The sequence below is a fragment of the Microcaecilia unicolor genome, chromosome 7, assembly GCF_901765095.1.
Source record: "Microcaecilia unicolor chromosome 7, aMicUni1.1, whole genome shotgun sequence".
NCBI lineage: Eukaryota > Metazoa > Chordata > Amphibia > Gymnophiona > Siphonopidae > Microcaecilia > Microcaecilia unicolor.
Genome location: NC_044037.1, coordinates 86,669,393 through 86,680,017, shown reverse-complemented (window position 1 = coordinate 86,680,017; position 10,625 = coordinate 86,669,393). Strand labels below are relative to the sequence as shown.

The 10,625-nt window shown below is 43.6% G+C and overlaps 1 protein-coding gene across 1 annotated transcript; it reads right to left on the bottom strand.

Moving 5' to 3' along the window:
* Positions 1-6,667: 6,667 nt before the first annotated feature.
* LOC115474562 (fibroblast growth factor-binding protein 1-like) lies at positions 6,668-9,362 on the bottom strand. Its single transcript, XM_030210078.1, has 2 exons — positions 9,311-9,362; positions 6,668-7,554 (listed from the first exon to the last, which is right to left on the bottom strand). Exon 2 carries the CDS (start codon positions 7,530-7,532, stop codon positions 6,786-6,788), a length of 747 nt encoding a protein of 248 aa, XP_030065938.1. The 5' UTR covers positions 7,533-7,554; positions 9,311-9,362; the 3' UTR covers positions 6,668-6,785.
* Between the last annotated feature and the right edge of the window lie 1,263 nt (positions 9,363-10,625).

Here is a 10,625-nt window from a genome sequence, read left to right as displayed (position 1 = left end):
GTGTACAGTTTTAGGCGCTAGGAAATCAACTAAGCGTATTCTATATACCATGCCTAAATCTAGGCACCGCTAATAGAATACGCTTAAGTGTAAATGTTTTCCACATGGATTTTTTAGGTTCCATACATAGAATCTGCAGTGGCATTCCTTGGTTGGCTGCCACCCATGGTGGATCGCCACTGTGCACCCCCTTCCCCCGGGTACAGCGTCATCCGTCCTCCCTGAGTGCAGCACAACACCCCCCTGGGTGCAGCATCCTCCCCGGCGCATCACTATCCCCCCCCCAGCGCATTACTTCCAAGCCCCCACCGGGTGCATTCTTATTACCTGCTGGGGTGCTGGGAGCAGCCGTGCGGCTGTCTGCTCTACTGGCTCCCTCTGCCCCGGAACAGGAAGTAACAGCAGAGGGAGCAGGGAACCAGCAGAGCAGATAGGGCCGAAACACGACTTGTGTTGGGTCGCGTATTTTACTGATTCGAATAAAAGACTTTGCTGTGGACACCATCTGAGAGAGGTCTTTGCTTGGCGTTTGATGTCCAGTGGAGTGGTTACCTTCTATTGGTGTTTTCTTAGCACACAGTTTATAACATACACATGTAAATCATGACTTCACACGTTCTCTGCCCAAACTCCTCACCTGAGGATGTCTGCTCTACATATATGCACCTACTTGAGCCACATGTATTTTTAGGCATGGACTTTTACATATTTAAATCAGTGTTGTATATGCACAAAAGCAGGTTACAAATGCAGAAGCATAGCAACCCCTAATCTTTGTACTTTTTGAAAGAGCAAACAATTGATTCCTGTTAGAGGCTGACCGAATTTTGGTTTTGAATTTGAAATTGAAACTGGTCCAAAATCTGGATTCAGGATACAGCTGATAATACAAGTGCATTTTCGACTGAAACTGAAAGTTCCTTCCTCTCCCTGCAATCAACTCTCCGTTCTCCTATCCTGCTGAACCACCCGTAAACTCTTCCTCGACCTACCTTAAGAAGCCCTGGTGGTCTAGTGGCCAGGAACAAACCCCACTCATTCCTTCCCTTATGCCGCTACCCAGTCATAATGGCTGCCAAGACTACTACTACTACTACTATTTAGCATTTCTATAGCGCTACAAGGCATACGCAGCGCTGCACAAACATAGAGGAAAGACAGTCCCTGCTCAAAGAGCTTACAATCTACGGCAGGAGATCCCAGCAGCCATTTTGAGATCGGAACCAGCACAGGCAGGGAGCACCTTAGGCCTCTGCCTTAAGTCCTAGCAGCCTCTGAGAACTGGAAGCCTTGAAGGGAAAGGGGGTTGTTAAAGACAAAGAAGTACATTGTTGGAATCATTCCATTCCTACTCCTGCCGCTGGAAGTCCCAGAAGTCATTTTGACCTCGAACCAGCAGTGCACAGGAGCGAGAGGAGATGCTCCTGCACCCACTTCTAACTAATGACAAGGTAGGTCCAGGAAGGAGCCTGCCACCAGGTTGGGAGCTTAGAAAGGGGGCTGCTGGGGGGGGGGGCAGTTTTGATTTCAGTTTCTGCCAAAACTGAGTGGCTAATTTCAGTCACTGACCAAAAACGACTTGGTTTCAGTCAAGCTCTAATTCTTGTTTACCTGTTCCCCTCCTTGGAAGTTCTGCTCATCAGGTATGTCACTCTCATCTGTGCCCTTCTCCATGACAAATCCAGGCTTCATTTTTTCCATCCTGCTGTGCCATAAGCCTGGAATAAATTTCCCAAGTCTGTGTCATGCTCCCTCTCTGGCCTAGTCAAATCCAGGCTAAAAGCACACCTTTTTTAGACTGCTTTAAATTTTAACCCCTTATTTCCTTATTCATACCCATGTTTTAACCATTACCCATAGCAGATATACTCCCTAATCTGTTATTTATCCTGTTTGTTTTAAATAAATTATAAACTCTATGGAGTGGGGACTGTCTCTTATGTGCATATGTTGCATACATCCAGTAGTGCTACAGAAATTATAAATAGCAGTGGTAGTAGTAATAAGAAACCTATAAACTCTAAAGCTCTAACACTGGAGTCTAAAATGAAAAGGAAGAACAGCATTCCAGGCCATTTCCCCCAGGGCTGCCGATTGCGTTAACGGGATAACCCGGATCCCAGCACACAGAAGCAGCAAGAGTGACAGACTAAGGGAGAGAAGAGAAGACGCAGGAAGGTAAGGGGGTAGCAGCTGCCCGAGTTGGCAGGGGAGCAGGGGGCATGGGTGGCCTGAGTGGGGAGGTGGGGCGGGGCAGCAGCAGCCCTGCCCTGGACCTGGCTCTGTCTCTCAGCAGCCCTGCTAGTGTTCTCTAGGCAAACCTGGAACTAAAGCAACAAAATCTTAGGGTCAGAATAAGCTTAAGACCTGGTGCCAGGGCTGTGCATAATAGAAGTTTATAAAATCAAGAAGGGGTGAAATAAAGGAATAGCTATTTCTCCTTTTCAACAATGCTAAAACAAGAGGACATGCCATGAAACTAATAACCAGCAGACTGAAAAGAAATTATTGAAAGCTGTGGAATCTGCCTTATCTTAGAAACAGCTGTGTAGATTAGGTTTGCATAACAGACAGGTAGATGAGGTGGACATTTGAAATAGTTAGGTGGTGATAAATATTTTTATTTATTTCAATGCATGCCTTCAGAGCATGGCAATGACAAAACAGACTGAGAATGGTACATCTGACAGTCACTGCTCATATTACAACAGCCAGCACAGCGCTCAGCTGCCCTCTGATTGCCTGAGTAATCAATGGCAAATGCAGCCATTTTGCTCTAGAGCAGTCATTTCCACACACCCAGCTAACAAGGTTTGCAGGATATCCACAATGAATATGCATGAGAGAAGTTTCATACATATTAATTGTGCACATCATGAACACAAAGCTGGCTGGGTGCAACCTGAGGACGGATTGATAACCACTGATCTAAAATTAAAATGGAGAAGGGATTTTTGTTGAACATTTCGAAGCTGATATGCAGATCACGTGAGGTAGCTGGCTGCCTCCCGCAGTCAGTGCTGAGCCTGGATATCCAATGCCGGGCCATTTCCGGTGACTGGCACTGAATACCCGGTTTATTTTTGGCTGGTTCCAATTTAACCAATGCTGGCCTGTTTGGATGTAACCAGCCAAAGATAGACCTGCTATTGACATGGTCAAATCTGGCTGCCAAACTTAGTTGGCGATGCACCAAAAATTGGCAGATAGCCGGTTATATTGTGTGATATAACCGGCTCTCTGCTAGACCCTAACCTGTGATATTCAGCTACAGCCAGCCAGCTATCTCCTGCTGAATGTCACCGGACAGCTGGCTAAGTACCATTTAACAGGCCAGGTGCCGTTTCTGGCCTGTTAAATGGTTTTGAATATTAGGGGAGGGAGGTTCCTGTTTATTTAAATACAGTTCTTGACAAGAAGCAAACTGAACATTGTCAAGAGGGAAAACAGTAAGATGGATGCTGGCTGATCAGGAGCATCTTTCGCTGAATCCTGCACTGTCTAATGTTCAAGCAGTCCTTAAAAGTGAACAGATACTGTATCTGAGAGAAAAAGAGAAGTAGAAAACTGTGTATTTATTTCAATGCATTTAGAAAATGTTTTTTTTTGTTTGTTTTGATTTTACTGATGTTTATGAACGTTACTGACCCAAATATTTAAACTCCATGGTCAGCATTACTTTAAAACACCTACCGTAGTGTTACTTTAAAATGCCTACTGTAGCATTTAAAGTTTTACCCAAATATTCAGCACCAGGTTGTACCGTATACCGATACTGAATATTTGAGTACCGCTGACATTCCGCAAGGTACCCAGTTAGAAAATAGTTGCCTTTCTTCACACCCTTGGGATTCATCAAAAATAAACTTTATGTAGCCCAGAATATGTCTTGAGCAATAGGGAATTTATCTGGGGCAAAATAGCTGTCCTAACTTACCCAGATAGTTAGACAGGTATCAGTGCTCAATATCGGTGATACCATGATAACTTCTGGCTCTGCCTTGGCACCACCCCCTGGCTTCCCCAGCAGGACTTGCCCATCCCTGATGGCCAGAGTAGGAGGGGGGTGGAGTGAAAGAAAAGGAATTGGAGGGAGGGGGCATGAAAGTAAGGAGGGGATGTAGAGAGAACTGAGGAAAATCCAGTTATGGTGCCAGTGAATGGCACTTACCCAGATAAGTGCTATTGAGTACTGGGGTCTTACTGTTTACTACAAAAAAGTGCTTTGCACTGGAACAAATTCCTTTATCTGATGTACTGTAGCACAAAGAAACCTATTTGATAGAGATTGCTTCTATAATACGTACACAATGCCTGTCCAGTAAGTGTTAACTTTTGAACTGTTTTATGTACAAAGAGAATATTTATAGCCTCTGAAGCCATATACAGCATGATCATTGAGGAAATATAAAACCACAAAGGAAGCAATTCTATAAATGTAGGCGTGACAAAGAAGGACGCTTATCCCCTAATTCTATAAAAGTCACCAAAAGTTACATATGCAAATTTTGGTGTGCGCCCAATTTGCACACACAATTTAATTAAATAACAAGCCAGTTAGTGCCAATATTTGGCTTTTTAACAAGCAATTGCTGGCCCCAATTAGATTTAATTGGAACTTACATGTCTAAATTTAGGTGCAGGATCCACGCCTACATTTTACATGCAAGTAAAAAAAGGGGTGCAGAAATGGGAGGGTCATGGGCGGGACAGGGTGTTCCTAGCATTTACGTACATTGTTATAGCATATGGGGGATATGCACCTAATGTAGGTGTGTACATTTGCATTACGTTTCAGTTGGTGCAAATGACCACGCCTAAAGTTAGGCATGAGTCCTGGGCGTAAGCGCTACTCTATAAACCAAGCCTAACTTTAAGCGCGGCTTATAGAATAGCACTTTTTTTGGTGCGGACTTTTAGGCACTATGCCCCAGATTCTATATGGCGCAGCTAGCGTTCTGCGCCAAAATCCAGGCGTAGTCTATAAAAATGCGTGTAACTTAATTGGCTTAACAAGCCAATCAGCAATGTTAACAGCACTTAACAAGCAATAATGAGCACTAATTGGCAATAATTAGAATTTATGCCCACAACTGGTTAAACGCATTCTGTAATACAGAGCACCTAACTTCTAACGCACACAGGCAAAAAGGAGCGTGGTTATGGACGTGGAAATGGGTGCTTAGTGGGCGTTCAGAAATTTATGTGTGTTGTTATAGAATATGGCCCTCTGTGTCTAAATCTACATGCTGGGATTTATGCCATGTTTTCGTTGGTGTAAATGGAGGCACGTAGTTTTAGGTGCTGGGATATCAACTAAGTGTATTCTATACACCATGCCTAAAGCTAGATTCCGCATGGATTGTTTTAGGCGCCATATATAGAATAGAATCTGGACCTATATATAGAATCTAGCCCAGTGGTTCCCAAACCTGGTGCTGGAGGCACTCCAGCCAGTCAGGTTTTCAGGATACCCACAATAAATATGCATGAGATAGATTTGCATACCATGCAGGCAGTGCATGCAGATCTCTCTCTTGAATATTCATTGTGGATATCCTGAAAACCTGACTGACTGAGGTGCTTCCAGGATCAGGTTTCGGAACCACTGATCTAGCCCTTAGTGCCAATTCTATAGCATGTAAAGGTGTACCTATAGTAATGCAAAGCTTCTTTGGTGCACTGAAACAGGCGCAACAGCTTTCGCCAGCAGGCATAAGCTGGCATGCCTAAGTGCACCTTGCAATCTGAGCATCTGATACTATTCTATAATGTGCATGTATTGCTAGGCAGAACACCCATGGCAGGCTCATGCCCTGCCCACTGGTACAACCCATTTGCTGTAACGCACCATGGACTAGATTCCCAAATTTGGGCGGTGAAAAAATGCATCATCAAGTTTAGCGTTGTTTATGCAATAGCGTGCAGCATCAGGATCCAAGCCCAACTTTTGGGCATGATGATTTACATCAACTGAATCCTGGTATACATCCTCATGTGTAAATTAGGCGTGGATCTATTTTATAATACTGCACACATCTTTATAGAACAGCGCTTAGGAAGAAGTGCGCACAAATACAAATTGTTGCCAATTAACATCAAGAATTGTTAGCACCCAATTGTTGGCGCTAACTGGCTTGTTACTCAATTAAATTGTGTGCACAAATTGGGAGTGCAATTTGGGCGCCTTTTATAGAATCTGAGGGCATGTGACTAGCATGACAATTTTATAGGATATCACCTAGCACATATGCGCAAAAATGCCAAATTATGACATCCTTCATGTGCTTATGTGTGCCTATTCTAGAAACTGAGGCCTAAACCTAGGGGCAATTGGGGCCTAAATCTAAGTGTCCTTTACAGAATTGCCCTTAAAATGATTTTCAGGTGCTTAACTGCACTCTTCTGCAGGATTACAGGGCCATATTTATCTAAATTATCATGTAACATCCAAAAATTTGAAACAGCTCGAATGTGCCAAGGATGGCAACCACTGTTCCCTCTAAGCTGAACGGAAGTTCTCCAACTGCACTGCTGCCATTAAGGGGTGGGGGGGGGGGGGGGGGGTGCTTCAATATTGTGTTTTCAATTGATAGAGACAGGCAGGTTCCCTGGAATCCTGCAGAGCTTGCCTGTCACTCACTACTGAAAATGTACTAGTGAAACAGTGCCCCCACTGGCAGCAATGCATTTGGAGGATTCCTGCTCAACTTTAGAGGGAACATTGATGGCGACCATATGAAAGAGCTATCACAATGTACAAGAGCTAAAGGTTATTGGTGCTTTCAGCACTTCTTATCATGTACAGCTGAGAAGAAGAGGATACACAACACAGAGCTCCATCCCTTCCCACAGTACTCTTCCGTTAACTTTTTCTGATCAGTACCATTCCCATCTTCCATACACTGGACGTCATCCTTCACTACATCCTTCTCTACGGTGTCTGCAAAGTAAGCATTTGCTCTTTCGTGGTAGGCAGCTGCGTCATCCTTGTTAATGTTTCTTATCTCCACCAAACTGGAGCTTATCATGGTGAGATGGGCATCCTGTGGACCTTTTTTGCACATTTTTGATTTCAGAACACCTTTCTGCTTCTCACAGAGGTTCTTTTTCTTCCTTAAGGCTCGGCCAATCTGCTTCCAGTAGGAGTTCTCATCCGCTTTGAAATGAATGCAGGAGGAAGGATGTCCCTCAAAGATGCACCAGAAGCTGGCAACACCACGGGTGCACTCCACTCTCAAGTTAACAGTGTCCTCTCCAGTAACTGCCCAGGTACACTCAGTCTTATCTTTTTTGGAGAAACTGCCCTTGATTACTCCCTTTCCTAGCTTTAGTTTTTGTCTCTTTCCATTCTGGTCAGTTGCAGCTGGCTTACTTTCATCTTTACTTCTAACTTTCTGTTTGCCAGTATCTGGGGTTTTTTCCTTATTTGTCTTTCCATGCCTTCTTTCCTTCTTTGGTCTACAGTTGACTAATAGAAGCTGTGACAGCAGCACTACAAGACACAGAAATGTAATACTTCTGATTTTCATGGCTTCCTCTAGTCTTGGGAACCTGGTGTCAAAGTAAAGAATCATGTGAAGTTTAAGATGTATCCTAGGGCAAATCATCAACAGCTAGCTCATTCTTAAACGTAACAGTACTAGTACCAATGACAAAGAGTTACTGGTACCAGTTACAAAGCTTAGATTATAAGCCTTCTGAGGACACGGCCTACTATTGTATCTGCATGTAGCTCACATTGAACTACTACTGAAAAGGTGCAAGTTAAAACCTAAGGGGCCGAGAAGCTGCTGTTCTAGGCAAGTCCTAGTTTTTCCTTATGGTTGGGCCAGCCCTGTGCTGAATATTGCTCTGACCATTGTGGTACTATCCAGTTAGTGCCAGGGAAGTCCAGAGGCCTCCAGTACTGAATATCTGGATGTAATTTAGCCTGTGAAAGGCAGCATTTAAAGAAACACTGAGTGCCACCGGCTGACCATCAGGCACCATCTGACCAATATTCAGCGTTATTTAACCGGTCAGAAATGGCTTCTATCTGACTAAATAGCACTTAGGGCCCTGTTTACTAAGGTGCACTAGCGTTTTTAGCACGTGCACAAAATTAGCATGTGCTAACTGTGTAGGTGCCCATAGGAATATTGTGGGCGCCTACCCAGCGTGTGCTAAAAGCACTAACGCGCCTCTAGTGCGGCTTAGTAAACGGGTCCTTTAGCCAGCTAAGCACTATTAGTCAGCGTGAGATAGCCGGTTATCTCCGCTGAACATTAGCTGTTAGCAGTTAACTGGATACATCGTGCAATGTAGCTGGCTATCCACAAATATTCAAATGCTAACCGGCTACGTTTAGCAGCCAAAAAGAATCGCCTAAATAGCTGTCCTATCTTTGGCAGCTGTAAGTGTAACTGACCAGCATTGTATATTTTATTTTTGTTACATTTGTACTCTGTGCTTTCCCACTCATGGCAGGCTCAATGCGGCTTACATGGGGCAATGGAGGGTTAAGTGACTTGCCCAGAAGGGTCATTTTACGAAGCTGTGGCAAAAGGGGGCCTGTGCAGGCATCAGCGTACACCAAGGCCCCCTTTTACCGCAGCGGGTAAAAGGCAGGTCTTTGTTTTTTTTCAAGAAATGGTCGTGCGGCAAAGTGAAGCATTTGCTGCGTGGACATTTCAGGGGGGGGGAGCACTTACTGCCACCCATTGAGGCGGCGGTATGGGCTCCTGTGCTAACCCAGTGGTAACTGGGTAGCGCGCGGCACTGCCCAGTTACCTCTGGGTACACACTGGTGCTATAAAAATTTAAATATTTTTTGCAGTGCCGGAAATGGTGCAGACTGGGGGAGGGTACTACCGCCGGGCTGCTGCAGTAGCCTGGCGGTACTTCCATTTTAGCGAGCAGTAAACTTGCGCTGTTTCGTAAAAGAGCACCTCAGCCGGTTAAGTTTGAGCTGGGCAACCCCCCCCCCCCCCCCCCCCCAGATATTCCAGTCACCAGATGGCCTGGCATTAAATATCCAGGGCCTTTTACAGTACAATTTATTTCAGCTTCACTAAAACGTTTTGTGATGTTTGATCAAAGCTTATTGGGGGGGGGGGGGGGGGGGGGGGAACAAATGCACTTTTAAAAAATGTCATTTTCTGGTTAGTTTTACTGTATGTGATATCAAGGTTTACAAGTGTTATACAAATATTTATCAGGCTTAAAGTAATGTGAAATAAAAAAAACATGCAATAAAGTCTGCTTTAAGTTGTGCTTAGTGCAAAGGTGCTACAGAAAAAAAGAATAAAAACAGAAATAAGCCACATACCTTGCTGGTCCAGTACAGTATAAATCTGATCTGGTAAGAATTCTTATGCCAGGTTGTAAAGCAATGTGCTAGTGAACCTACAGTGGTGAAGCATTTTATAGTATGCTAAAGGCACTCCTACAAAGTAATATTACAACAGAAAGAATATTTTAACCCCTTAACTGAGAAACTGAGATGACATTCCACATACACTGACTTAGGAGTGAGTTTTTTTTTAATTATTTAACTTTATTCTTTTTTCAATATATCCCAACAAATGAGATAATACAGAAATTAAGAAATATGCATATCGCTTAATATAAATATAAATTGCTAAGAAAAATAGTACACTTTTGTCCACAATATATGCAATGTGATCCAAGAGTTAGAAATTAGAAATTAACAAAACAGTCTTAGAAGAATTTATCTCAAGACTATCACATACCCGTAAAGCTCTCCCCAGCCTGCCCTAACAGCGTGCAATATGAGTCTATGCAGTGACTTTTGTTTCCTCTTTAGCTGCAAGAAACTCTTCTAATTGCTTGGGTTCAAAAAAATTTAATTCTTTGCCCTGAAATATCACAAGACATAAACAAGGAAATTTAAACACAAAGTTGGCACCTAAAGCTATTATTCTCGGCCGAAAGGTCAAAAAGGCCTTACACCTCATCTATGTCTTTCTTGAAAGATCAGGAAATACTCGAACTTTTGATCCCAAGAATAGTGTGTCCAAATGTCTAAAGGAAAGTTTCAAAACAGCATTGCGATCTAACTCCAAAGCAAAGGATACCACCATAGTAGTTACATAAGTAAGTAATGCCACACTGGGGAAAGACCAAGGGTCCATCGAGCCCAGCATCCTGTCCACGACAGCGGCCAATCCAGGCCAAGGGCACCTGGCAAGCTTCCCAAACGTACAAACATTCTATACATGTTATTCCTGGAATTGTGGATTTTTCCCAAGTCCATTTAGTAGTGGTTTATGGACTTGTTCTTTAGGAAACCATCTAACCGTTTTAAAACTCTGCTAAGCTAACTGCCTTCACCACGTTCTCCGGCAACAAATTCCAGAGTTTAATTATGCGTTGGGTGAAGAAAAATTTCACCAATTTGTTTTAAATTTACTACACTGTAGTTTCATCGTATGCCCCCTAGTCCTAGTATTTTTGGAAAGCATGAACAGACGCTTCACATCCACCTGTTCCATTCCACTCATTATTTTATATACCTCTATCATGTCTCCCCTCAGCCATCTCTAAGCTGAAAACCCCTAGCCTCCTTAGTCTTTCTTCATAGGGAAGTCGTCCCATCCACGCTTTCATTTTAGTCGCCCTTC